General features: G+C 54.5%; 2 protein-coding genes across 9 annotated transcripts in view; both read left to right on the top strand.

Moving 5' to 3' along the window:
- Nucleotides 1-17,356, top strand: part of Cabin1 (calcineurin binding protein 1) — a 126,016-nt gene extending 108,660 nt beyond the window's left edge. For 5 of the 8 annotated variants that reach the window (XM_057751599.1, XM_057751597.1, XM_057751598.1 and 2 more), the window contains 8 exons: nt 4,143-4,306; nt 5,003-5,099; nt 5,503-6,180; nt 7,449-7,523; nt 10,517-10,799; nt 15,295-15,456; nt 16,428-16,654; nt 16,823-17,356. In XM_057751599.1, the coding sequence (XP_057607582.1) occupies nt 4,143-4,306; nt 5,003-5,099; nt 5,503-6,180; nt 7,449-7,523; nt 10,517-10,799; nt 15,295-15,456; nt 16,428-16,654; nt 16,823-16,966 (1,830 nt within the window). In that variant the 3' untranslated portion in view covers nt 16,967-17,356. The other 3 variants (XM_057751602.1, XM_057751600.1, XM_057751601.1) reach the window with 3 other exon arrangements.
- Nucleotides 17,357-19,416: 2,060 nt separating this feature from the next.
- On the top strand, nt 19,417-26,790 carry Susd2 (sushi domain containing 2). Its single transcript, XM_057751603.1, has 15 exons — nt 19,417-19,547; nt 20,726-20,933; nt 21,134-21,285; nt 21,791-21,958; nt 22,463-22,637; nt 22,761-22,962; nt 23,124-23,209; nt 23,292-23,560; nt 23,656-23,799; nt 23,901-24,059; nt 24,912-25,160; nt 25,298-25,564; nt 25,669-25,845; nt 25,931-26,036; nt 26,158-26,790. Exons 1-15 carry the CDS (start codon nt 19,478-19,480, stop codon nt 26,180-26,182), a joined length of 2,457 nt encoding a protein of 818 aa, XP_057607586.1. The 5' UTR covers nt 19,417-19,477; the 3' UTR covers nt 26,183-26,790.
- The last annotated feature ends 701 nt before the right edge of the window (nt 26,791-27,491 follow it).

Genomic DNA, 27,491 nt, shown 5'->3' with positions numbered 1-27,491 from the left:
TCCATTGCAGGCTCCTTCCATACTAGCTCCAGCCCAGCTCAGACCGTGCTTCCCCTAACATCCTCCAGAGGTCCGTGCCTTTTTCTTCTGGGCTTTGGGCTAGGTGCTATGTGGCCTCTGCTTGGCCCCATCCCTTTTCACTTGTGGACTGTGGTGAGGGAGACAGAACAGACTAGCTGTCTACCTGCTGGGTACCTGCCTTCCTCCTGAGAGCTCTGATGCCTTCTCTGGGGTGGGTTTGGTGGGGCAGTCAGGGAGAGGTGAGTTCCAGCTTTTTCCTTTAGGAAAGGGCTCTGCCCAGTCCATCCTGGAGCTGTAAACACAGAAGCTGGACTCTGCTTAGCTCAGGCAGAAGGCATAGTTGGCTTGTTTTCTATCCTGCTGGCTCATGACTCTGCCCTTTCTCAGTTCAGCTGTCTCCAAAGGCCAGTGTGGTGGCCACAGGAACACTCCTCTGCCTACCCAGGCTTGTCTCCATCTGCACACATAGCCCCATGCTGAGAGGGCAAAGGAGATCCCAAGGGCTCCTGCTAGTTTACCTTCTGGCTGCATGCCCAGGAAAGAGAAGGGACCTGTTAACAGGAAACAGGGAGGAGATGGTACCCAGTAAATCAAGAGTCTTGTGGAGCAGTAAATGAACAGATGAGGCCTGAGTGAGCCAACCTTGCCCAGCAAGTGTGCCTTCCAGCACTACTTCCTCTAGGGAAGGGCCAGGAGAGAGCAGCCTCTGCAGCTGCTGGATTTCAAGCCTCCTAGGGCTCATTTGGAGTATTTGTCAGGGGCATCTGTGGATCCTTTCCGCTCTTCCTGGGACTTGCCTTGTTCTTTCTGGATTCAGTACTGCTGTGTTATAAAAGGAAGTGAAAAGGAGGTAGGGATCCAAACCATACCCATGCATAGTGCGTCGGAAACTCGGCCTCTCTGCACTAATACCTTTGTCGTTGGGTGCTCTGGGAGACACAGGGGTGAGATCCCTCAGCTAGCCATGCTGTGGTGCAGTACTGTTGCTAACAATCCCTCCCTGTTGGTTTTCTCTTCCCCTGGTATTGAATGTGATTCCCTTGCAGCCATCCACCTTACCTGCCTGACAGGTCTTTTACAGTCCCCAGAGGGGGTTGGACCTTTCTAGTCCTGCTCTTGCATGGGAAGGCGACCTGAGGCACTGTGCCTTCAATCCTCAGCTTGAAGAATGAGAGCCTTTTCAGGACTCCTGGCCTCCTGTGCCCCTTAACATCTGCCAGAGTCTCCTCTGCTTCCCAGCACACCCTACATGTGGCCAAACACAATTCATTGCTGGTAGCACCTTCTCAGCTCACTTTTTTATGGTGTGATAGTTTCACCTAGCCAGGTGGACCGTGCTCAAACACTGTTTGGAACCGTAACATTGTCACCTGGCACTGGCTGCCTCTTAGGTAAGGGTCAGTTTATCTTCTTGCAGTTCCCATGTCCCCCAAGTGTGGGAGTCGTATACACTTGGAGCTTGGAAGAGCTTTGTTTGCTGTGAACACCGTTGTTTCCCTCCTGCCTCACACAGTTGAACATGGAAATTTCCAGAAAGAGGCGGGGAAGGTTAGGATCTGTCCCCCTAGCACAGATAGCCTGTACCCAGATAGACTGTCCACACACAGCCAGCTGCAAAGCCATAAGAAAGGCTGGCCTTGAGTTATCTCCTTCACATCAGAGAAAGCAAGCCACAGGAACTTCGTAGAAGAGGGACCAGATATCACATGGACCTGGGAAGACACTGGGATTATTGGCTGGGCAGAGGCTGTGGAAGGACATAAACAAACACTCGTGTGCATGGAATCTGGCTTGTGTCAGTCAAAAGGACTCAAGGAAGTTGGAGAGGCAGTTGAGATAGAAAATTTAAAAGGCCAATGGAACCTAGCTTGGTCCACACATATATAATTGAGCCAGGAGGGCCAAGAGTTTAAGACCAGCCTGTGTATATAGTGTAACCTCTCTCAAACAAGGACTAGGGATGTACTCAGAGGTTAACAGTGCTTCATTAGCACACCCAAAGCCCTGGGGCCAGTTGATAAAGGCTTCAGCCCTGGGAGCAACCCTGTGCCATATAGAAAAACTCCATTCTGCTAATTAACCAGAGTTAACCAGGGGTGATTAGCTCCAGTATGTATAACTGTTAGACAGCATAACAGTATCCAATACCCCCACCCTTAGCTGGTGTCTGAGGCCCCCCAGGTCCCTGCCTCTGTGCTTTGCTCAGCCTTCCTGTGTCTGCACGTCAGTACCACTGGCTTGGAGCAGGACCCCCTTCCCTGCTCCTCTGGTCACAGGTCAGAAGAGCAGATGCAAATGTGTATGTGAGGGGGTGACTTTTGAGATAGGGTTTCTCCATGTAGCCCGGCTGGTTGGCTTGGAAGTTGCTGTGCTGACTAGACTGGCCTCAGACTCATAGAGATCCCCCTGCCTCTGCCTCCTGAGCACTAGAGGTGAAGTGTGCACTACCATGCCTGGTTCTGAACGCATCTCTGAGAAGTCAGGCAGATCCTCTGCCATCCTGAGGTCTGAATAAAGTGGGGAGACTTCTGTGGATCCAGGTTGATTCCAGGCCTCTCCAAGTGTGTGTGTGCTGGGCAGGGGGATCTGGAAAAAGGCACCTACCTGGTCACACCAGATCTCGGGGTGACTCTCCCTACCATCCAGACTGAAGAGCTACTGCAGCCAGTTGTGGAGGTTGGTACAGGTGTGGTATTCTTGTGAATACCACAGGGATCTTTTCCTCAAAGCTGTGGGTGGTGAGGTCCACCCAGTTCTGGGTAGCCCCTCGAGTCTGTAGCTCCAGAAGGCTTCTTCCCTGCTCTCTGAGCTCCACTGTGTGTGATGTCTATGATCAAATGGAGCCCTTACCTAGCCTCACACCGCTGGACCTGTGGATACCTTCATGGCCACTGTAGTCTGTCTTAGGCTAGCCTTAGCCCTAGGAGCAGGGAAGCAGGTCCTTGCCTCCCACGCCAACTGATGTAGTTGAGAGTAACACACACACACACACACACACACACACTGTGTGGCTTTTTATAAGCTGTTATAGATACGTATCTGAGGAATATGTAATGGTGTTTGCTGTCCTGGGGGTGGATATTCTCAGTCCCTAGCCTGCCAAGTGGGTTCTCCTTGTGGCCTAGTATAGAGGCTGTGGTGCTAAGGACTGAGGGCATTAAGCTTTTCCAGGTCATCTTGAGATGCCCTGCCTTCCTTCCACCCCCATCCCCTTGGCCTGCTAGAGCTTGGGTTTACACTTCTGGGCACGAACCACTAATAGTCGGCGAGCCACCATGAGAACAGAGTACCACGTGGATGCTACTTTAATACCTGTGACTGGCACTTGAGACCCGAAAAACCCCTAATGAAGCCTGTCAAGATCTAGGGCCTGGGCTGGCTGGAGCTTCTCTGAGGTTGACTACAGGGACCCCCCCAGCTTCTTCCAGGCTGCTGAAGTCATGTGTCAAACAGCTCGTCACTCCTTCCCTCTGGCATCCATGTGATGGCACCCAACAAGTGATTGTCAGATGCCAGGCTTGTCACCACAAGGGTACTGGTGACAGCGGGAGGGAAGGAGGGCAATACCTCATGCTTCGATGTGAGCCGAGAGATGGCAGCACTCCACCAAAGCCAGATGATATGACAGAGGTGGTGGGGGCCTGGGTAGCATTGGGGTTGAGAAAGTGAGACTGCAGGGGCTTGACCTCCAGCAGCATTTTTGCCGGTCCCCTCTGGCTCTGTATTCTTCCCTTGGGAGTCGTTCCTGTGTCTTTGCCAATACCTGTGCAGAGAAATGTTTGAACAGCGTGAAAGCCACCATAGGGAACAGGTCCAGTGAGCATGTGGGATAGAAAAGAGGAGACTGAGGCAGGAGGATCATGAGTGAAGCAGGCTCAGCTCACTTAGTGTGACTTGGACTTGGACAAACGGCCATGGAAACTCACTGGTACCATCCTCTGCCCTGGGTGAGAAGGGACTTGGTAGAGGCAGCCATGCCCATCTCTTTTGGGTGGCAAGACAGGGCTGAGAAATCCCTGGCTAGGCCCTAAACACAGTGGCAGGCTTGAGGGGACCTCAGGAGGGGCGTCCCCAGGGCTCCAGGGACGGCGTTCCTTAGCTTACCTTTGTCTACCCCTTAGGGCATCTGGCGGATCCCCGTGGATGAGATTGACCGGCCAGGCAGCTTTGCCTGGCACATGAACCGCTCCATCGTGCTGCTCCTCAAAGTTCTAGCCCAGCTCCGGGACCATAGCACCTTGTTGAAGGTGTCTTCCATGCTGCAGCGGACACCAGACCAGGGCAAGTGAGTGAGCCACCACATACCAGCCTGGCTTGTTATCTTCCCAGGCTTGTCCCCACTGTCCCATCTGGCTCTGGGATCTTTTGGTCCAGAAGCCACAGCCTTCCCTCTGTCCTAAGGGACATCTCTTAGTATCTAGAACTCAATTACTCTGCCTCTGCCTCAAACACCCTAGGGCTTACATGCTGTTAGTCTCCACACTTAGACCCTCCCTTCTGTCCAACATGGGGCTCTCAGAGGCACTGAGGAGCATGGGGTGTCGGGGATAGACAATCAGAAAATAGCCAGGCAGCAGAGGTCTTGGGCCTCAACAGCTCTCAGGGCTTCATTGGCCAGAAGGATGGGACACATAGACAGAGGTTGTCTGCCACAGCTGCCATGCATAGAGATTGGGGATGGCGTACCCGGAGATGCTATGTTTACGGTAAAGCATAAGCATCCCAGAAACCAACCCAAGGGAGAGGAACTTAGCCCCCAAGCCTTCTGTGAGCTGGCACTTAGCCCACCATAGCACTGATCTCCGGCTAACCTGTAGTCCAGAGGGCTCTGGGCAGTCACTGGGACCAAGTCAGAGGCTTGTTGAATATGAATATGTGACTGTGTTCCCAAGTGCTCCCGAGGTAAGTGCTGGCTCACCACCTAGCTGCACTATATGGTTTCTGACCCTGTCCCATTCTTTCTGTCCCTGTGTGACCGCAGGAAATATCTGCGAGATGCTGACCGCCAGGTCCTGGCCCAGCGGGCTTTCGTTCTCACTGTGAAAGTGCTGGAGGACACACTGAGTGAGCTTGCAGAGGTATGTCAGCCTCCTACACCGCGGCCCAGGTCTTGCATGTGAGGGCCTAAGAAAACAAGTCTCTGCAGCAGCCACAGTAAGGCCCTGCACAGTTCCTTCCCATGTCAGCACCCCATAAGGCTCACAGCACAGCGCCCCTGGGAAACCAGGCTGTGCCATCCCAGAAGCAGTGAGTAAGAGTCCCATTGTCCAACCTGCCCTACACTCCCTTATGTGAGGAGGGTGGATGCCACGGGAGCAGAGAATGGGACTCTCGGCTCGCCCCCTCGTCTGTGACTGGAACCCAGTCTTGTCCAGTTGGCACATGTGCATAACCAGATGGAATGGCAGTTGGGTCGAGAGACCCATAGAGGCTCTGAGATCAGCGAACCCACAGTAGTTAACTTGTCTGTTTTTCTTGTAGGGGTTAGAACACCCAGGACCCAAGGGCTGTGGCCACTCCGGAGCCAGGATGACCACTGATGTCTCACACAAAGCCAGTCCCGAGGATGGCCAGGAAAGCCTCCCCCAATCCAAGAAGCTACCTCTAGCTGATGGCTCAGGACCAGGGCCTGAGCCAGGGGGCAGAGTGGGCCCTCTCAGCCAATTACCAGTGGTCACAGACACAAGGGACAGCACAGACCAGGGTGGGGAGCGGAAAGACAAAGAGAGTCCCCAGGCAGGGCCCACTGAACCCATGGACACCATTGAGGCTGGTGTTCACCACCCAGACTTGGAACAGACTTCACCTCTGCTTCCAGGGCGCCCCCCAAGGGACAGGGGCCCTGAGAGCCGGTCCGCTGAGCTTTCTCTAGAGGAACTGAGCATCAGTACCCGACAACAACCCACTCCACTTACACCAACCCCAGCAACGCCCACCACCACTGCTACTCCCCCCACCACGGGAGCCAGGGGAGTTGGCCATCCTGAGGAGGCACCTCCAAGGCCTAATCGCAAAAGGAAACTCCTGGAGGATACAGAGTCTGGCAAGACTCTCCTGCTGGATGCCTATCGAGTGTGGCAGCAGGGCCAGAAGGGCATGGCCTGTGACCTGGGCCGCATTGAGAAGATCATGTCGGAGACTTACATGCTCATCAAGCAGGTAGGCAGCTGCTGCCCTGACCCCAGGGCCACATGTGTCTCAGACTCCTTCATTGCCTGGGCCTTCTGTTCTCCAGAAGGTTCCTTCTTGGGGCCACATGTATCAGGGGCCCACCCTGGAGGTAGGCTTTAGGTATTGTGCCTACCCCTTTCCCACTGTATACTTTGCTTGTTTGTTTGTTGAGGTTTTTCTCTGATGAGCAGGCAATAAGTTTAGACTCAGAAAACAATGAGGTGTACGTGTGAATTCAGCCTTTAAGGAAGACTGCAGTATAAGTCCAACACAGGAGTGTGGAAGCCCCTGGTCCCATCACTGTGAGGAGACACTTGAGCCTCTTCCTGAGATGGGTGATTGTGGTACCCAGTCTAAAGCACAGAACTGGAGTCTAAGCATGGCAACCCAGAGAGTCTGCCACCCTTCTTGGTCTGTTTGATCCCCACCCCCAAACAGATGCATTATTCCCATAGGAGGAATCCCCAGAACTTGTGGCCAGTGCAGATGGGGGTGACTGTTCTAGTGGTTGGCTTCTCACATGACACCTTTGAGATCCTCTCCACCATGAATTCCTAGGAACAGCATAGGTGCGGCCGCTTTTCCTGCAGGGAGAACCGGTCCCTTCCTACATTGCCTGTCCCCATCTTCTCTTGACAATATGTGGCCATCTCCTTTAAGGCACATGTGCTTGTTTGTGATGCCCTACACCTCTAGTCTCATATTGACCTCCACGTGCTAGGCTCTTAGTCTGTGGTACACACTCACCATCCTACGTGGGCTTCTAGAGGGCTCCTCCCATTGGAATCAACATCCTACTCTCAAGGTAGAGCAGAAACCAACCTGTGACAGCCACTTTAGCTACTCTGGTTTTGTTTTGAAACAGGGTCTTACTGTGTAATTCATGCTGGCCTGAGACACTCAATCCTGCCTCTTGACTCCCAAGTACTAACATTAAAAGCATGTACTGCAAAGCCCAGCTCTCAGCTGAATTTGAAAGCTTCACTGGGGTCTGAGGCCTCTGTCAATCTCAGCCCTGAAGGACACAAATAACTGGCAATGGGAAGTAACTTGATGTGGCCTGAGGGTTAAACAGCAGCAGCTGGTACATGGGCCTTTGGGCTGCATCCCCCACATGGATGAGACTTGGTTGCTGGGTGTGGTCCTCACTGAGGAGAGTCCACATAGAAGTGCCCTTCTTGAGCTGGGTTAATATAGCACCTAAGGGTCAGGCACTGTGGCCTAGGTTCCCTCATTTTAGGCATCTCTCTGTTCAGGTGGACGAGGAGACTGCACTGGAGCAGGCTGTGAAGTTCTGTCAGGTTCACCTTGGGGCTGCTACCCAGAGACAGGTAAGCTCTGCCTTGTACACACATCCCACTAACTCCCCAGCCTATGCCACCCTTCATACAGAACCTGTCCCACACCAAAGCCTTGCACTGCAGCTCCAGAAGCAAATGTGCCCTGGAACTGGTTCCTGTGGTCACTATGGGCCCAGGGGGAAGAGCAGGAAGTGTATGGGCTTCTGGATAATGGGTCACAACCCCAGCATGGTAGTGCCTTGACAGGACTCAGACGTACATGTGGGTCCTAAGGTGCTATGCTTTCGCTCCTTCACAAGTAGATAGATGGGCCTTAACCTTTGTGACCAGTACAGGAGTGATTCTAGAACCTGGCTTACTAGGACCGAAGCAATAGGGAATGTGGGGCGCAGGCAGAGCCTGTAGGGGGAATCACTGAGTGTGGTAGGGCTCATCCCAAGCCAGGGTATTCAGGGGAAGATGGCAGCGAGAGTAAGATCCTCCTGGGATGGGCTGAGAGAAGCCCCTCTAGGCCAAAGATAGAGCTCCTGGTGACCAGATGTGGTGGGTACACCTTTAATTCTGGCACTCAGGAGGCAGAGGCAGGTGGATTTCTGTGAGTTCTAGATTAGCCTAGTCTATACAGCGAGTTCCAGGACAGCGAGGGGCTAGAGAGGTCCTGTCTCAAATTTAAAGAGTGGGGAGACCTGGGCTCATGTTGAATCTTGCCAGAGAACAGCCTAGGAGGAATTGGAGGCAGGTCTAGCAGGACAAAGAGTCACCCCTGTAAAGCCTTGAGAGCTACAGGTCAGAAAAGGCAAAACAGCCTTCTTGTCAGTGGCCGTGGTCAGTGTCTGTGTCATTGTGGGTCTGTCTTCTCATCCTAGGAGTGACCCAGTGGTTTTGGGCTGCCTTGTCCTAGGAGCCCCAGCAACTGGCAGGTATCTTAGGGATTCAGACAGGCTTCCTCCTGGTAGAATAGGGGTGATCAACACTGTCAGACCCTAGGTCTAAGGGTCCAGGGATTGATTCATCTTTGAGCGTGCAGGCTGTGGGTCAGCTTCCTAGATGAGAAGCAGAATCCTTGGTAGGATTGACCAACCAGCCAGCCGACCTCACCACTTGATTGTTGTCCGCAAAGCCTGGGATTTGCTGTGTAGCCCAGGCTGGCCTATAACTCTTGGCAGTCTCCTGCCTCAGCTTCCTGAGTATTGGGAATACAAATGTGTACGTTCACTAGGCAGTGGTGGCACATGCCTTTAATCCTAACACTTGGGAGGCTGAGGCAGGTGGATCTCTATGAGTTCAAGGCCAGCCTGGTCTACAGAGCAAGTTCCAGGACAAAGAACTCAAAGAAAGCTACACAGAGAAACTGCCTCGAAAAGAAAAGTGTATACTTCCATGCCCAGCTTGTGTCTGACTTTGAATGGGCTTAAGTGTTAAACACATTCAGGAAGTACCAAACCCCCTCCCTTTACTGGTGCAGTATTAAATTAAGGACAGGGTGGAATCTGGTTTCTTAGAGGAGGCAGCTAAAGGGAAGGAGGACTACTTGAAGCCAAGACCTACACATATCGATACCATTTGGGTCACTAGTGGTTTCTGCTACCAGCGACCCTTGAAAAAACACCAGGCTAGGTAATGGGGTAATGGGATAGACTGCCTGCTGCTAGGCAGTGTCAGGTCACCTCCTGGGATACAGAGCCAGAGTAGAAGAGAGCCAGACAAATGGTCCTTAGGGCCTGCCACCCACTCCCCAGATCCCCCTGGGATGGGGTGCCCCTAGGATTGTCCTAGGTTCTCTACCACACACCATTTAGGTCTGGCTAGCAGCTCTGTCCCTGGGGGCCCAGTCTGAGGGCTATTTTGTATCTCTACATCTTGTGTCTCCCCTCTTCGAGGAGACACTACCTAGCGGGCTGCCCTCCAGTTTCCCATTAAACCTCATGTCGTCCCCTATGATCATCCCAGGGGTTGGGACTGCGGGCAGGCTGTACATCCGGGTCTCTTCCAAAGCCACTCCACCTCACCCCTTCCCAGAGTCCCACAAGCCTGCACTTTGAGAAGAGCAGTTGAGACAGTTAGAGCTAGCCTAGGCCTACTTCTGGCCAGCATTAGGAAGACACCAGCATTTAGAGCCAAGAGCTCCTGCCCCTTTAGGAATTTCCATTTTGTTTGCTGGGGTCCCTGTTGCTGTGGCAGCCTGGTGTGTCCCTGGAAAGCACCATGGGCCTCCTTAGATGCAGTCACTTGCTGCTGAGGTTGTTCCTGACTGAAGACAGGCAGGGAGGTAGCCCTCACTCTCACTCGTGTCTGCCCTCTTGCGCATTGCTAGCCTTGCTGTGGCCTCCTGCCTCATCTTGTAATGAACTAACTTCTCCCGGCACTAGACAGCCACCAGAAGCAGAACTTGCAGACTTGTCCCCCATCATGTGAGACATCTTAGGAGAAACATGTCAGAAGAGAAAACACCAATGGGTACCAAGGCAAAGGAAACTGTATGGAGAGTCAGAGGCCTCTAAGGGCTTCCTGGAAACCAAAGGCCAGGCTGCAGGTGAAAGAAAGGCCTGTGTGGCCAAATTCAGTAGCATTAGGCCTGAGGGTCTCAAGCTTGGGGAAGAAACTAGTTCATTTTTTCTCCCTTGGAAAGTCACTCTCGTAGGTTTACCGCCCATTCCTTCAGCCCCAAGATTGGGCCTACATCCTCCATAGAGATATAGGTGAATGGGTCCTTCTCGACTGGCACTGTGGAGGGGACAGAGAAGTAAGCTAGGTCTTCATGAGGCTCTGCTAAGCATGGTGGGTGTCTCCAGAGAAGAGGAGCTGACTCTCGGCTGTGTGTCGGTGGCAGCTGTGTCCTGGTAGAATGTTTGAGCTCTCTGGCACAGCCAGCAAGAACCTCAGAGTAATGTATGGTGTTATGTTGGCTTCCAGGGCCCAGAAGAAGTGTCCTGTGGGACTGAATTAGGCTGCGGTGGGACAGGGTAATGCGTGCTCTGAGGGCGGCCCCATTGACCTTCTTTACCTTGCCTTTGCCATCGCAGGCCTCAGGGGACGCACCCACCACCCCCAAGCACCCCAAGGACAGCAGAGAGAACTTCTTCCCTGCCACAGTAGCCCCCACAGCACCTGACCCCTTGCCAGCTGATGCCCTCCAGCGGCCCAGTGACTCCCACCTCAAGCCTCAGACTGTATTGTCTTCTGCCACCGCTGTCATCGGTTGCCCTCCCTCCACATCAGCCTCTACCCCAGACCTGTCCCCAGATCCTGGAATTCTGCGGTCACACAGACCAGAGGCTACCACCAGCATGGCCTCTCTGAGTCCTGGTAAGTGCCATCTCAATCCACCTGGCAACCTGAGATTTTCATACTCAGCTTTCCCAGAGCCTAGTCCCCTCTACCAGCAATCCTTCCCTGTGGGATTGGCAAAGAGGCATGGGGGTTGCTCTCTAGAACCCCTGGGGAAACCCTGGGGCAGTCAGCTGCTAGTCTAGTAGCAGTTGCTGACAGTATTTATTTATGGCTTAGTTGGAACTGCCTGTGTCCATAACTCTGGTAACCTTGCCCTATGTCTTAGTTAGGGTTTCTATTGCTGTGAAGAGACACCATGACCACGGCAACTCTTATAAAGGAAAAACATTTCATTAGGGTGGCTCACATCATCATCATGGCAGCATGCAGACAGACAGCTGAGAGTCCTACATCTTGCAGGTAACAGGAAGTGGACTGTGGCACTGGGAGTAGCTTGAGCCCAGGAGACCTCAAAGCCCACCCCACAATGACACTCTTCCTCACAAGGCCACACCTCCTAATGAGCATGAGCACTAATTACATTCAAACCACCACAGCCTCTGTGCCTGTCCTCGCTGCACATGGAAGGCTGAGGAGGAGCAGGACAGGCACCACCACTGAGGGGTGTGCAGTTGTCCTGGTCTCTGCCCCAGCAGAGCCCCACAGTAGCTAAGACGGTCAGGAGCTGGTGCAGACTGGGCTGCTGTGAAAGGGTCTGACCTCAGCCATCCTTGAGACCCCAGGTACTCTCCAGGACCAGGTAGATGGACCTGTGAAGAAAATACAGGATGGGGTGTCACAGGCTGTCAATTAGGGTGGTCAGCATGGCAGGCAGGACGTGGTCTGGAACTTTTCCTAGGAGGAAGAGGCATGAAGACAACGCACACAGGAGGGATATAAAGGTACTCCTCTGGCATTGTGCATGGTGCCAGACTCTGCCCACCCCCAGTCATTGCATGCTTCTGGTTGACTCCCAGGACGCTGGTTCCATAGCCAGGCTCGGGAGACCCTGAAATAGCTAAGATTTAGCTTTCTGCCCCAGTCTGCCCACCCTTCCTTCTCTTACCATTTTGAGACCTGGTCTGTGTCCTGGGCTCCATGTCACAGGGTCACCTGCGCATACCTGGAGCCATCCCTTAGGGCTTGCCTGACTTCCCAGTCATAGTTTTGTGGTTGTGGGTCACATCTGGGTCTGCCGCCTGCAGGCATTGGACCTTGACTGTGTGGTCTCCCCTCTCAGTGACTGGGGCTTTCATGCTCTCCCCAGGTTACTTCGAGGATTGTGCCCATGTAGGCTCTGAGTTACTCACAGTTATACTCTCTGTCACCATTTGTTCCAAAGGAACCTCTGAAGTCCACAGAACAGAGCAGTCAGATCTGGGGTGGGCTCGGGCTAGCATGCACAAAGCTCTGAGTGCCACCCCGAAAAGTCAGAAAGCTACGCGTGCTAGGTTCTGCCTCCAGGAGTCTGAGCCCTTCTACTCACACTTAGCAGATAAACGGAGCTGTGCTGCTGACGGTGAGTTCAAAGAGCGGGGGCACGGGCCCACAAGGACCTCACCTGCCTCTCACCTCAGGTTGTATCACCATCCTCTGCTTAACCCATGTTCTCCATGACTTTGGAGAGTCTGAGGACTGGGGCTCCAGGCCAGTGTTGTGGGTAGAATATTCCTAGTTCAAGGTCTCCCATGCAGCTGCATTCAAGTCCATGGCTGATCACCTGTGTGGGAAACGGGTTCTTAGTGGGGTCTTTTCCCCTGTGGATCTCTCACATTTTCTCTTTGGAGGTTAGCCCCGGGGAAGAGTACCTGTTATTTCTGGGTATCTATTCACCCAGAGTTACTCCCCCAAGACTAGACTAAATGGTTTTTTACCACGGGAGCACTATAATGAACATGGGGTAGGGACAGCGCTCAGCAATAACTTGTGCCCACTCAAGCCTGGCAGAGCATCCCAGGCACACTCACATTCCGAGCCTGCCCCCTACTCCCGTATCAGCATGTGATGTTTGTAGGGATTTTCCATGGACACCAGAGCTTTGTGGGGGTGATGTTGGGACAGACCTGTCTCTTTAAGCCCACACCCTCCATCTCTGGAACTAGTCGAGCCCTCATGGAAAGAGAGCATCACCAACTCCAGGTTCCTGACAGGCTAGTGTAGCCGTGTGGCTGAGTGCACTGTTTCTCTTGATGGTAGAGTCTGCTTAGTGACAGCCATAGTGGGGGACTTCAGTAGCAGATGGTTAGAAAGTGGGGCTAAGTGAAGGCTGAGATACCTGAGAGCAAGATCTACAGGACACCCTTCCAAGGTACATATGGGAGAGCCGGGGGGAAGCTGCTGAGGAGACCCTGGTGGGGCTTTCCCCAAGGCAGAGGGCTCTGCCTCGCTACCATGCCACCCCAGCTTATCTTGCCTGCTGCTGCCTAAGTAGCCTCAGCCAGTGCCCAGCTTCACCATCTTAATGAAGAAGAGTCCCTTTTCCTGAAGCCATCATGTAAAGAGTAGAGTTAGGACAGCATGTAGAGAAGAGTTGCCCTAAACAGTATAGAGATGCCAAGATGTCGGCTTCATGCAGGTCCTGAGTCCAGGGGAAGCCTGAGCCATGCCCCATGCCTCCCAGGACAATCATCCCCGACCTGGTGCCAGACCTGAAATCTGTGGCAGGGAACAGGAACACTTTGCTAACAGCACCCTGTGGCCATGCTCAGCAAGCATCTTACTAGAAAGGAAGCCTGGGCTCCCCATTGTCCTGAGATGGTCCTGTGTGACTCCATGACCAGTTCCGGTTTTTAAGTGTCTGTCCATATTTCAGGTGTTTGAAAATAGAGGGAAACGAAATTCTCGCCAGTGTTTGCTGTTACCAGTGAAGACCTTGAATAGTAAACAGTAGAAGGGAGGGAGGACTTGGGACAGTCCACCACCTGGGGCTGCTGTCTGCAGGGCTGGAAGAGCAAGGCACCTGACAGCTGGGCACACTAAGCAGCCTTCATCCATCCTGGCATGAGGGGAAGCCTTACCCAAAGTGTGCCTGAGCCCACCTCAGGGAAGTCAGGCCTATTGACCCATATCATCTAGAAACTTGGATACTCTGGTTTGGTTTTGACTTTTTGGGCAGGGTCTCGGTGGTCCAGGCTGGCCTCTAGCTTGCCACAGGCCTTCTTGTCTCCATCCACCGAGTGCTGAAATCGAGTGCATGGGCCTTCAGACCCCCACCTGTGCTACTCAGGGAACCCCTGCTCCCTATGGATGGATATGACATTGGGTCAGGACCCAGGGAAGGCAGCTTGGTGGCCTTCCCTTGCACATGGGAGGTGGTGCTGGGAACACTGCAAGAGAATCCTGAGCTGCTCCATGCTGCCAGCCATTGTTTGCCTGTGACCTAAACTGCCAGCCATTGAAGACAGGAGAGGGAATGGTTCGGGTCAGGTAAGATATGGCCTTCTTCAAGCTGGATGTGGTGGTATAGCCCTTCCTCAGGAGGCTGAAACTGAATAATCCCATGGACCTCTCCTGGGCTCCATAGCAAGAGCTCCTCTTTAAATAAGAAAGAGATGGGAAAGAGGAGACCTGGACCCTGGAACAGCTCTGTGGAGACTTGGGCGGGACAGTTCTGTGGCACTCAGGCCCTTGCCTCTTCCCGAGGAAGGGGGTGGCCGATGTCCTGGCAGAAGCCTGGGCGGCAGAGTGAGAGCTGGGCAGACAGTGTACCTGAGTGAGCGGAAGGAGAGAGCCACCTGCAAGACCACTGTGAACTTGAAGGAGGTGGGGGGCAGATCCTAGCTGATAATACAGGTACACAGTTGTCCCTTAATGCCATCCAGGCTCTGGCACACTTGACCAATGCCAGACTCGTGCCTTGTGCCAGACAAGGAGGGATTCGGTCCAGCAGGAAGACATGGCGCCCTCGTGTTCTCTGTCTACCTTGGTCTTAGCTGGTGGTTTTGACTCTGGTTGTGATTCCTATTCCTATGAGCCACATGAGGGATTAGGTTCCTCACATATAAACCCACCCCTGACAGCCTGTGGTAATATCTTACTAGATGCAAGAGGTGAGTCCCTGTGGGCAGAGACAGGGCACAGACATAGTGTGTGTGTCTGTCTGTCTGTCTCTCTCTCTGTCTCTCTCTCGCCACTCTACCAGTCAAGGCTCCTCAAGATCTCTTAGCCAGGTTTTCCAAAGACTGTCACTCAGGATGGAAGGACATGGTGCCAGACTGTAAAGATTAGTCACGGCTCTGATTGTATCAAGCACAGTTGCTAGCTTGGCAAGACACACACTGTGTCTAAATGAGGTGTGATAGATATCTTGAAATTACCTGCCTCTGCCTTCATTTCATGCAGCTATCCCAAAAGAATACTTGCTGGTCCCTGTGGGGATGGAGAGCCACCTTATTCCAGTGTCCCCATATTGGCCACATTTCCCTGTTACATGTCCTAAGGCATGGTCTGTCACAGAAATGTGGGGATCTGGGAAGAGGGACTTGTCCCATGGAATGGGGTTGTTACCTGCAGTTGGTCTGTGTCTCCATAGAGATAGAAGAGCAGCTGTCAGGAGCAACAGAAGGTACCAGCTTTTCACCCCAAGAGCCACGGCACCAGATGAAAATGACTGCCACAGGTCCCCTGACTGAGCAGCACTGCTGGCCAGTGGAGGCTGCTTGCCAGACAGGTGCTGAGCCCACCTGCAGCCAAGGTAAGGCTAGTTGAGGGCAGCCCAGCACCAGCTCCCACCAAGTTGCTCTCAGATGACAGCCCTAGGTAGGCTTCCCCACAGAGGATCCATCCAGCTTGGTGGATTGGAAGAGAGATGAGGAAAGGCCCTGGTTAGAGTCTAGCAGGGACCACTATTGGGACCCTAAAGCCTCCTTTCACCCCAGCTCCACAGAAGGGTCCTACCGGGTGTGAAGTCTCTCTCAAGCCCAGAGGAGCAGTTCTGTACGGGGTGGAGCTTGGGCCTGTCACCGAGGTTTCTCTGTGGGCAGCTAAGTCTGTACAGAGCAGAGACATCGCCTCTCTTGTGGGAACCCACCAGCCACTCTCCTAGTCAGGTTCCTTGAGACTGCTTGGCGAGGTCTCTCCTAGACCACTCCGGATGGAAGGATATGGCGCCAGCTCACGAAGACCAAGCAGGGCTCTGGATAAGCTCCCACTCCTTTTAAAGAGATGAGGCTAAAAGAATGTGGAGTCATGCCAGGGCAGCTGGGTTGTTCCCAGTTCATGCAGCTCCCTGGAGGCTGCCAGGTTCCAGATCTGCAGTCTGCCTTGGCCCTTACTGCCTCCAGGAGACTCAGCTCCTTACTCATGTTGGAGTGAGAGAGAAAAAGTATGCTCTGGGGCCAGCTTGTGTTCCCCTTGGAATGGAATAGTTCAGAAGATGCAACAGCGGGTTTGTGTTCTCTCGGTGCTGGGGAACCTCAGAGGAACTGCTGGAGCCTCTGATGCTCTCAGAGCCCAGGGTGCTCCAAGCTGCAAGTCCAAACCTAGTGTGCCAAGGTCTGCAACCAGAGTTGAGCCTGGGACCCTAACAGTTAACATAGGCAGAAAGCCAGAAAAGCATCTGTGGTATAGGCACTCTGACTTCCGTCGGAGGAACTGAGTTCTTAGCAAGAAGGGACAGGCAGACTGAGCAGGCGAGTAAACTCAAACTCTGAGGTCTCCCAACAGCCACCAGCACTAAGGTCCCCAGCAGCGGAAGTACCCAGTCACCAGAGAGCCATCAAGGCAAGACTGAGTCCAGCAGGACCAAATCCCGCCTCCTGTCCAACATGCCAAAGTTGGTGATCCCTTCGGCCACCACCAAGTTCCCCCCTGAGATCACTGTCACACCACCTACCCCGACCCTGCTTTCCCCTAAAGGCAGCATCTCGGAGGAGACCAAGCAGAAGCTGAAGGTAACTGTGGGTACCAGGCAGGGGGCCTGGTGTAGGGGCTAATGATACTGGAGGTCTGCGAAGGGGCTTGAGTTACGGGGAGGCCTGGGTGAGAATTTGGGTTAATGTCAAGAGGTTCAGGGTAAAGCCGGTCACTCCTAACCATGTTCTTCCCTGCCCTGTGTGCAGTCAGCCATCCTCTCTGCCCAGTCAGCTGCCAACGTGAGGAAGGAGAGCCTGTGCCAGCCAGCCCTGGAGGTTCTGGAGACATCCAGCCAGGAGTCCTCATTGGAGAGTGAGACAGACGAGGATGATGACTATATGGACATATGAGGGGGGCCACCCAGAGCAACAGCTAGGCCTGGAATCCCTTTGGTCCAGACCCTGAGCAAGGCCAGAAGCCCATGTGAGGTACCATTTCCCATGGTCTCCTAAGCCTGCCCAGCTCCCTCTTTACAGCATCCTACCCTGGTTGAGGCTATCCGCCCAGTGATTGGTCCAAAGGAAGATGAGAGCTGTCTTAAGCACATGAGGATGAACTGGTTGTGGTCTACACAGCAGGGCTGGCACTTTTTTGTTTTATGAATACTGACTTTCTGTACAAGCTCATGCCCACAGTTCAGTGCCAAGACAGACTAACGTGGGTTCTGGCGGCATCAAGAGTCTAGCTCACCCCATACCCTTTTTGTCTTTGTTTCTTTTCTAATAAAGCTGAGAAAATGGTCTTTGTTTCTTTACTTACCCTGGGGGTGGTCACCTCATGCAGGGACTGCCCCCCTTCCGCCCCAGCCAGGGACTACTGTTCAGAAACCCCTGGACTGCTGACTCTGGGGAGACTCGACCAGTGCTTGAGAGGGTGTCGGGTTTCCTGGCGCTCCTATGGTGTTAAGTGTAAGAACACAAGGAAGGCAGAACCTACTGTGATGCCAAGGAGTTAACAGAAGGGCACTGTGGGGAAGAAGGTAGCTCAGGAACTGGGAGGTGTACCTCATCATAACTCCTCCCAGAGAGGACCAGCTGCACAGGTATGGAGCCGGGACAGAGTATGTGTGGGCTACCGGCTCAGAAGTAAGATTTGGGAGCTGGATGGTTTGGCTCAGCCACTAAGAGCCCTGACTGCACACACGCAATAGTCCACATCCAGATCTAACTCTGGTTCCAGGAGATCCAGTGCTCCCATCCGGCTTCCACAGGCGCTGCACACATGTGCACAGACATACATGCAAGCAAAGTAAAAACGTAAGACCTGGGGAGAGAGACCAGACTGAAGCCCTGAGACTGTGAAGCCCAGGCAGGCCTAGCCTCAGCCTCCTGAGCAAGGTTGCAGGTGTGTGCCACAGCACTTGCCTAAAAGTTAACTTTTAAGACCACACCAGATCATAGAGTCATGATTCTGGCCCTTTCCCGGGCTCCATGCCATTCATTTTGGAGATACTGAGGTTCCAGGGGCCCATACCTGCCTGTCATGGCTGTCACCCACAGCACTTTAGGGCCCTATTTTTCTTTCCTTGAAAGCTCTAGGCCAGAATGGAGATGAGGTACCATTTTGTGCCTTCATGGACTGGGCACATGCCCTCAATTGAGAAGAAAGAAACTCAACCAGACCAGATCCCTAGTCCAGACCCTTTGGAGCTAGAGACACGGTGGCCCAAGTTGAGTCCTCATACAACCAGCCCTCTGGAGAGCCAAGAAATCGGGGACAGCAGACACTCAACCAAGCCTCTCTGCCTGCCTGTATCAGGCCTGGGCCCAGAACACTGGCACAGGCTGCTGTCTGCCACAGGACCTGTGTGCACACAACTTTTCTTCCTACTCTGGAAGGTGAGCGTGAAGGCCTTGAGAGACTTCTCACCACATAGACCTGTGGAGTTGGCAGGTATCATGGGGACACGGTCACCTTAGGAGCAGCTTGGCTCCACTCCTGACCACAGGTTTCCTCACTCAAGGGAGATCCACAGGTGAGCTCCAGCCCTGACTAAGAAGGGACAAGGCCCAAAACAATGGGTTGGCGGAGACCCAGAAGCAGAGAAGGATCACCAACCGGACCAGAAGACTTCGGCTCATTGGCCAACCTGTCTACCTCCTCCTCCCCTGAGGCTAGCCAGTGTGTCTGCATTGAGAAACAGCAGCTTCCCTCTCCTGTAACAAGCCCAAGCTTGGGGTCCTTCATGGGCCACCCTGGCATCAAGGACTACCAGGAGCCACGAGAGGGTCTCCATCCAGCTCCTTCTCTGTAGAAGCTTTAAGAACCCAGAACAGGGTATGTTAGCTCTCTGAATGGCAGCACTAGGGCCCTGGGCTCCTCCAAAGCCTGCTGTGAATCAGAAGTGACCCAGTCTCAAGTCCATGCCAAGCACTTGCATGCCAAGCAGATTAAGTCCCACTCCACCTCCGTCAGGCCGAGTGGGCCTTAGCAATACCTCCCTAAGGAAAGCAGAGGCCTGCGTCTGTCCTGAAGGGACCAGGACTAAGTCACCACCCTGCAGAAGCCTTGCACACAAGACTGGACTGTGTGACCCAGGGTCTGAGCTGCCTCGCAGCGTCCGCCAGCTGGCTTCTCACATGCCAAAGGTCTTAATGCCTGTTCACTCCAGCCCCTCATGTGCACATAGGGTCCCAAGGCTGTGCTGATGGAACAAGAATGTGCTAGCTAGGCAGATCAGGCTGTTGGTCTCTAAGGGCACCTGTGGACTTTGAGAGGAGGGGGGAGGACAGGGGGAGGAGTGGTGCCGCAGAACGCTGGGCGGGGCCGGTAGGCGGAGCCAGGCCAGCAGAGAGGGATCCCGTCCTGCAGTCTGTGAGCCTCTGTGCTGCCTGCTGCCCGTTGCACACCCAGGACGCGCCATGAAGCTGGCCCTCCTGCCTTGGATTTTGATGCTGCTGGTGACCATCCCAGGCCCCAAGTCCACAGCAGGTATGCCGCACTCTGCCCTCTGAGCCCTCCCTGTTTATCTGCCTGATCAGGCAGGCCCTAAAGCAGACACCCCTCTGGGTTCAGCGTCTGTCCATCTGGCAGTCCATCTGTGGCTGTGCTGGGGAGTACTGGGAAGAAATTCTGAGGCTTCTGCTTCTAGACATTTCTGGTAGAGATGGGAGGTTTGATTCAAGCCCATCCTGTGCTCCCTGGACACTTAAGAACGTGGTCTAGGAGGGAAGCAGGGGAGACCCAAGAGTCCTTGGCCTGCACTCCCAGCCCCAGTGAAGGGTGTGATCACATACGGAGCTCCAGCCTCTGTCTGTCCCTGTGCTGGTCCCTATCAGCTGAATCAAGAGAGTGTAGCGAGAAGGTTGAGCCGAGCTGGGAGTCACTAGCCCACAGTCCCCTGCCTCAGCCTCTCCCTGAGCTGAGCTGGGAGTTACCAGCCCACAGCCCCCCGCCAGCCTCACCCTATCTTCCATCACAGTAAAGTGTCACCGCCCTTTTGATACTTTTATCTCCTGGCATCTTGAAGCATCTTCCCACACCCCTTGTAGTCATTGAGTCCTTAGCCAATAAATATTTATTGCTGCTCTTGGCGTGCAAACACTCTACTGAGGCCCGGGCCTGGCTCTTGGTGGACCTCCTTCATCAGGGGCCTGGCAAGAGCCTGCTGGGAGATGTGCTCTGGCCTGAGAACTTAGCACCCCACCCCAGTCTTGGCCTTGCAGCCCTGGGGCTGAAATCTAGCCCTGCCACAGGTCTCCACAGCCCACAGCGGAAGGCCTGGACAGGATGTCCACAATGCCTGTGGTGTACACCCAAACTACATTGTGCTGGAATCCTCACTGGAATGTTCCTCCTGTCCCCTAAAAGGGAGTGTCCTGGCTGCCTTTGCAGAGGGTGGGGCTCTCTGGGATTCAACTGTTACCCTACCCACAGAAAAAGTTGGGAAACGCTCAACCTAGACACCATTCCCTCCTGGACCTTGAATGGGACTCTTGGTGGCTATGTGCTAAGATGAACCCCAGCCCATGGAACCAATGGCTTTCCACTGTGTCATTTGGTAGCCAGAGCAATTCCTGGTCAGCATCCATTGAGGCTTCTGGACTCCAGGGGACACAGGCCCTGTGTGTAGGGTAATTGACCCCAATACACGGGAGTTTCTTCTCCAGGTGCCCAGAGTAGCTGCTCCCTGCGCTGTGGGGAACAGGATGGACTCTGCTCTTGTCATCCGACCTGCTCGGGCCTCGGCACCTGTTGTGAAGACTTTCTGGACTACTGCCTAGAGATTTCACCCTCCTCGGGCTCCATGATGGGTGGCAAAGACTTCGTGGTGCAGCATTTGGAGTGGCCTGGCTCTACTGATGGCGTCATTTGCAGGTGGGGGGACCTAAGCATCTGGGTCATCGGGGTTCCCACACTCTCAACCCCACGTATGTGTGGGGGAGCTGGAGGTAGCACCCTGGGACCAAGGGCACGCAGGAAGATAAAGGAACACCTAGGATAATCCATTCCCTGAGGAGCAGTATAAGTCTTCTGAGCTGTTGGCTCAGGCTGACTCTACCATCTCTTTCCCTCAGGTTTAAGGACAGTATCGAGACCCTTGGCTATATCGACAATTTGAACCGAGTACACTGTATATCACCCTTGCTCTATGAAAGCGGCCATGTTCCCTTCACCGTCTCACTGGACAATGGCCGTTCCTTCCCTCGTGCAGGCACTTGGCTAGCTGGTGAGCCCTCACTCTGCCAAGCTGGTCTAGGCTCTAAGCCCATAGACCCCACCCTCCCGTGGGCCCTGGTTCCCATCCGCAACCCAAGGCCAGGGGACTTTCCCCAACGTTAATCCATGTATACTGATACTACACCCAAGTCTGCCTACCCGTCCCTCTGGCTGAACCAGTCCCTTGGGTGAGGGCTTCTGTCATTACTCCACCCATGACATCTAGGCCAGAGTCCCAGCCCACAAGGAGTTGGAGATGGTTCAGGCCTAGACTTGGCCCCTGATGGTCCCTCAGCAAGGGGCTGGGGAAGGGTCAAATGAGAGCTGGAATCTGGCTTCGGTCCTCAGCTCTGCAGGCCAGGCCCTCATCTCTCCTGGCCATGGTGTTTTCCCGCCAAGAGACCCTGAGGGAGACTGTCACCTAGCTGCTTTCAGTGTTTGTTATTGAGAGGTTCTCAGAGTCCTCCAGGTCTCTTGTGCCATCAAGTCCCCTCTCATTCATCACCCCTGCGCAGCCCACCCCTACAAAGTGTCCGAGTCTGAGAAGAGCCAGCTGGTGAACGAGACCCGCTGGCAATATTACGGCACTTCCAACACCACTGGGAACCTCAGCCTCACCTGGAACACCTCCGTGCTGCCCACACCGACTGTCACCATTGAGCTGTGGGGCTACGAGGAGACAGGTGGGGCCTGCCAAGGGCCGGTAGAGGTGTTGGGAACTTTAGACCCTCAGCTAGGAGACAATGAGTCCCAGGTGGGGTTGGAGGCAGGGGCATGGGAAGCAGTTTGCAAATGGAGAGTCAGAAGGGTTTTGAGGCCAGCGTTGCAGAGGAGGAGGGTTTTGCAGCTAGGTGAAGAGAACAGTCCCTTCCCATTGTGTGGTAGACCCCAGATCCAGCAAGAGTGTTGGATACTGCGACCTTTGAGTAGCTAGTGTATATTGAAGACAGAAGCAACCACCTTCACTCCATCTCCTCTGAGCCTGGCATGGATCAGAGCCAGTGATTCAAGAGTGTCCCCACTGGTCACCCAAGCCGGGGACCCTGCTGAAGCATGAGAGCATGTCCAACCACAGGGACCGTCTCTCTATCCATTTGCTTTCTGTCCATCATTCAGGCCGTCAGTTCCAGAAACTGAGGGAAGGAAGGGCCCACGGGAGGGCTGATCATGGTCTCCTCTTCTTCTAGGAAAACCCTACTCGGAGGACTGGACAGCAAAGTGGTCCTATCTGTACACTCTGACTGGAAACACCCCCAATTCCGGCATCTTTACTTTCACCCCAAAGCCCGCATCTCCTGAGCACCAGAAGTGGAAAGTGGGAGCTCTGAGGATCAGCAGCAGCAAGAACTATCCTGGGCAACAGTAAGAGCCTCAGCAGACAATACGCTGGGATCATCGCCTGCAGACCGCAGAGTTTGCGGAGGAAAACCCGGAGGTCAGGTGCTTAGCAGCCCGTCCCTAGCCGCTGCATCATTTCTCCCTCAGGGATGTGCTGGCGCTCTGGACCAATGATCACGCGCTGGCCTGGCACCTGGGGGACGATTTCCGGGCAGACTCTATAGCCTGGGCCCGTGAACAATGCCTAGCCTGGGAGGCGCTGGAAGATCAGCTGCCCGACTTCCTGACGGAGCTGCCAGACTGCCCCTGCACACTGGCCCAGGCCAGGGCTGACTCTGGCCGCTTCTTTGTAAGCCCCTGAACCTATTAGGGTCCCCCAGAAAGCGGGATTCCTGACTGAGTAGACAGAGGCCACCAGGAGGTAGGGTGGGATCTGAAGGTCTCCTTGGGGTTGGTCCCCAGGGAGGAGGGAATGCAGAGCCCAGGTGATAGCTCCTGGGTACTCTGCAGACGGACTATGGCTGTGACATTGAGCAAGGCAGCGTTTGCACCTACCACCCAGGGGCTGTGCACTGTGTGCGCTCCGTGCAGGCCAGGTGAGCTACTCGACCAGGGATAAGGGATGGGCAGGGATCCAGGGACGTTGCCACCATGGCCCCTGACTTGCTTTTACCCTAGCCCCAGGTATGGCTCAGGCCAGCAGTGCTGCTATACGGCAGCAGGTACACAACTCCTGACCTCAGACTCGACCAGCGGCAGTACCCCTGACCGTGGCCATGACTGGGGTGCACCCCCATATCGCGCTCCTCCCCGTGTGCCGGGCATGTCCCATTGGCTCTATGATGTCATCAGCTTCTATTACTGTTGTCTCTGGGCACCTGAGTGTCCCCGCTACATGAAGCGGCGGCCCTCCAGTGACTGCCGCACCTACAGACCTCCACGTCTGGGTGGGTGTGGGCCTGGGTGCCTGATCGCAGAGGGAGGGTCATGCCTGGGTGGAAGAGGCCCAGGAAATTTACCTGACCCTCTGACTTCACCTCAGCCTCTGCCTTTGGGGACCCCCACTTTGTCACCTTCGATGGCACCAGCTTCTCATTCAGCGGGAGCGGCGAGTATGTGCTGTTGGAGGCGAGACTGACTGACCTGAGGGTACAGGGACGGGCCGAGCCCGGGAGAATGCCCAATGGTGAGGCAGCGCCTCATGGTCTGTATTTGGGGTGGCACTGTTGGGTCATCCAGGGTAGTAGACAGGAACCAAAAGAACCCCATTCTGTACCCGCTACCTAGGCACCCAGGCCCGTGGCACGGGACTGACTTCAGTGGCTGTCCAGGAAGGCAACTCGGATGTAGTAGAGGTGCGGTTAGCCGGCAGTCCTCAGGCCCTAGAAGTGTTGTTGAACCAGAAAGCCCTCAGCTTCACTGAACAGAATTGGATGGACCTCAAGGGTGAGTGGCCAAGCCTGGTGCAGGGATTACCCATGGCTGTCATGCTGTTCCTCGTCCTGCCACAAGAGGTGATAGACTCTGGGGCTCAAATACAAAAGCAAAGGTTTCTCGGGCCTTGGAGAAGTCACGACGCACATGGTCACAGGTTGGGGGATCCTTGCCCTGCCTGTGACTCTCTTAGGCAAAGAGAGCAGTTGCTCAGCCAGAGGTCTCTTCTCATACCTTCATATGCATGGGAATGCCTGTCAAAACTATAGGGCCTGCTCAGAACCCTGAAAGGCCAGTGACTGGCACGCATCCCACATAGCCCACAGAAGCCTAAAGACCACGACGATGGCACTCACCTCCTGCTGTGGCCCCTTGCTCCATTTTCAAAACCCACTGCAAAGGCACCAGCCGGCCCTACAGATTTAAGAACACAGGCGAACACGGGTTGGAAGTGGCAGCCAGGAGCCACAGCAGTGGCATCCGTCTCCCTTACCACCAGGCTGTGCTACCCCAGAGTTGAACCATGAAATGGCTCCTGGGGGGGATGGGTGAGAGCATCCAAAAGACCTTCAGGAAGAGACACAGCAGGCCAGGCTGTGTAGTCATGTCGGGGATTGACCCCAAACATGTAGCCTCAGCACGGAGAAGGGGAAATCCCTACAGGGATGGCCTTGGGGCCAGCCATCTGCAGTCTGGATGAATGCAGCTGTGAGATGGGAATGGTGGCGAGAGTCAGTAGCTAGTCCTGGGTGCATCCTTTTTCCTCTAAGTACCCTCTACCCCACCCTGGTTCTGTGACAAGGGTTGGGGGGCAGAGCACAGGAGCCAAGAGGGCCACCCTAACCCATATCTACTTGTGGCCAGGAATGTTCCTGTCAGTGGCCTCTGAGGATAAGGTGTCAATCATGTTGTCATCGGGGGCTGGCCTTGAGGTCAGCGTACAAGGTCCTTTTCTGAGTGTGACCATCCTGCTGCCTGAGAAGTTCCTGACCCACACCCGTGGTCTCCTGGGAACGCTCAACGATAACCCCAAAGATGACTTCACCCTGCGCAATGAGCAGGTCCTGCCCCCGAACGCCAGCGATCAGCAGGTGTTCCAATTTGGAGCCGACTGTGAGTGATTGGGCGGGGGGAGATACACAGGGCAGGGAGGGTGAGAGGGGATCGGACAGGGTGACAATGGATCAAGGAGAGAAACTTGGCAGTGGCAGGGAACTGTACCCACACAAGACTGCCGCCTGTCTCCCCAGGGGCTGTTCCCAACACCTCTTCCTTGTTCACCTATGACTCTTCATTTCTGGTCTCCAAATTCTTGAACCAACCCAAGCACGACCCCAACTTCAAACCACTCTTCTTCAACGAGCTCACACTCAGCCAGGTAGAAGAAGTGTCCGGACTGTGTGAGAATGACCGTTTCTGCATCCTTGACGCGATAAGCACGGGGAGCCTGAGTGTGGGCAATGCCACACGGACGGCCCTCCGACTGCACCAAGAACGTCTGGGGAGCCTACAACATGGTAGGGGGTGGCAAGGGGGTCAAGGGGTGGACCCCTCAGGTTGTCGAGCCCCGCTCAGCGGCCAGCAGCTCAGGCCTGTCCTTGGTGCTCTACCCCTATCCTAGTGGTGTCCTGCGGCTGGCTATCCCCACCCTCGAATGGGCACAAGGAAGGCTTGAAGTACCTGGTGAACTCCACCGTCCGTTTCAGCTGCCACAGTGGCTACAGCTTGGTAGGGTCCGAGACCAGCAGATGCCGAGCTGATGGTACCTGGTCTACACCTACCCCAGAGTGTCAGCCAGGTGAGATGCCCCTCCCGTGAGCCATCTGGCCTCTGCACACCTGTGTTTCCTTGACCACTGTCCGCTCCTCTCTCATCTCTGCCAGGACGAAGCTACACAGTGCTGCTGAGTATCATCTTCGGAGGCCTGGCCATCGTGGCCCTGATTTCTATCATCTATATGTTGCTGCACCGCCGCAGGAAGAACAACATGTAAGGATCCACCCGCGGGGGGACATCCCTTAGGAACCCCACCTCTGTCCCTCTAGCTTTCTTAGGTCCTAGAAGCAGTTGGTGGGACCCATGTACCACTTTAAACCCATATCCGTTACAGGGCCATGTGGAGTTCACAACCCTGACACAGGAGCATGCTTAGTGGACAGCATCATGGCCGCCAAGACCCAGCCTCGCAGGAGCAGCCCCAGTCACATGTACCCTAGTCCTGATTCCCACGTCTACTATCTGTGCCTTCAATGCTGCAGACCCCAAACCTGTGACTAACCTGTCCTGACTGAGGGAGACACGAAGCCAGATATGCCAACTCCTGAACCCCCCACCCCCCAATCCTCCATCGGTAACCTGAACTCTGTCTAATGGTTATGGCTCTGATTTCTCGGACTTGAGGGATCTTCTTGTCCTGTCCTAGATCTGGAGTGCCTGGGTCCCAAGCCCAAATGTCTATGCATTGGAAGCTCACAAGTCCCTCGCTCCCCAGAGTCTGATAGACTGTATGCCCGTCCTGTGAGGGCCCCAGAACCGAGCCGCCTTGGCTACTGCACCATGACCCAACTGGAGAGCCCAGTAGGCCCAGTCCCACAGTGAGGAGAGGCCTCAGGGCCTGAGCAGAGAGAGCAAGTCCTCCAGAAAAAGAGAGACACCCTTAGCTCAGCAGGCTTGTACTCCTACCTCTTCTGTTGCGTACTCAGGAACACCCTTCCCTGCCTGTACAAGAAGAAAACAAGCTCGTGTTACCTCTTCCCCGTGTGCGTCTGCCTGTGCTTCGCCAACTGTTCCGTAGTTGCCTGGGAGGTCACCCACTAATAACATCAGAGGCTGATCCCTGCCTGCTTCCGCCGCTCCTGCTTCCCCTGACGTAGTCTCCCCCAAGTTTTTCCATGTGCAAGGAGGATTAAGAAGCATCATGGAACCAGCAAAAAGGCCAATGCTTGCACAAGGCTCAGCAGGGCTGTCATGTTGGGAGATGGGCGAGACAGGTGCCCTCCGCCAAGCCCTACCTCCTCTCCAGACAGGTTCTCGCACATCACCCTCGAGAGCTGGCCACAGCGACACTGGTTCCGCTACCGTTCATGAGCTACTGTGCTTCAGGAAGGGCAAACATGCTACCCTTGGTGTTCCCTAACACGCCGAGCACAAGCTTGGCCTGAGCTCCAAACCCTGCCCAGGTGCCGTCACTGTTCTCAGATAAGTAGAACCCATGCTCCTCCGCCCAGAGATGTCCAGAAGCTAGGCACAGAACTAAGCCTCTTTCATTCGTCTCAGACCTACCTAGTCCTGAAGCAAATTGCCATGGAAACAGATCAGTCGCCAGCAGAAGGACAAGCCCAAAGTTCTCCTTTGTTTGAATGAATGTGGCGAGGGGCCTAGACAAAGTAGGGTGGACTCAAAATTGTACCTTACGTCTCAGGCAAAAAGTGGGGCAGAGCTCCA

This window comes from Chionomys nivalis, chromosome 19, assembly GCF_950005125.1.
Source record: "Chionomys nivalis chromosome 19, mChiNiv1.1, whole genome shotgun sequence".
Lineage (NCBI taxonomy): Eukaryota > Metazoa > Chordata > Mammalia > Rodentia > Cricetidae > Chionomys > Chionomys nivalis.
The sequence above is the reverse complement of the archived record's forward strand: the minus strand, read 5'-3'. Positions and strand labels throughout refer to the sequence as shown.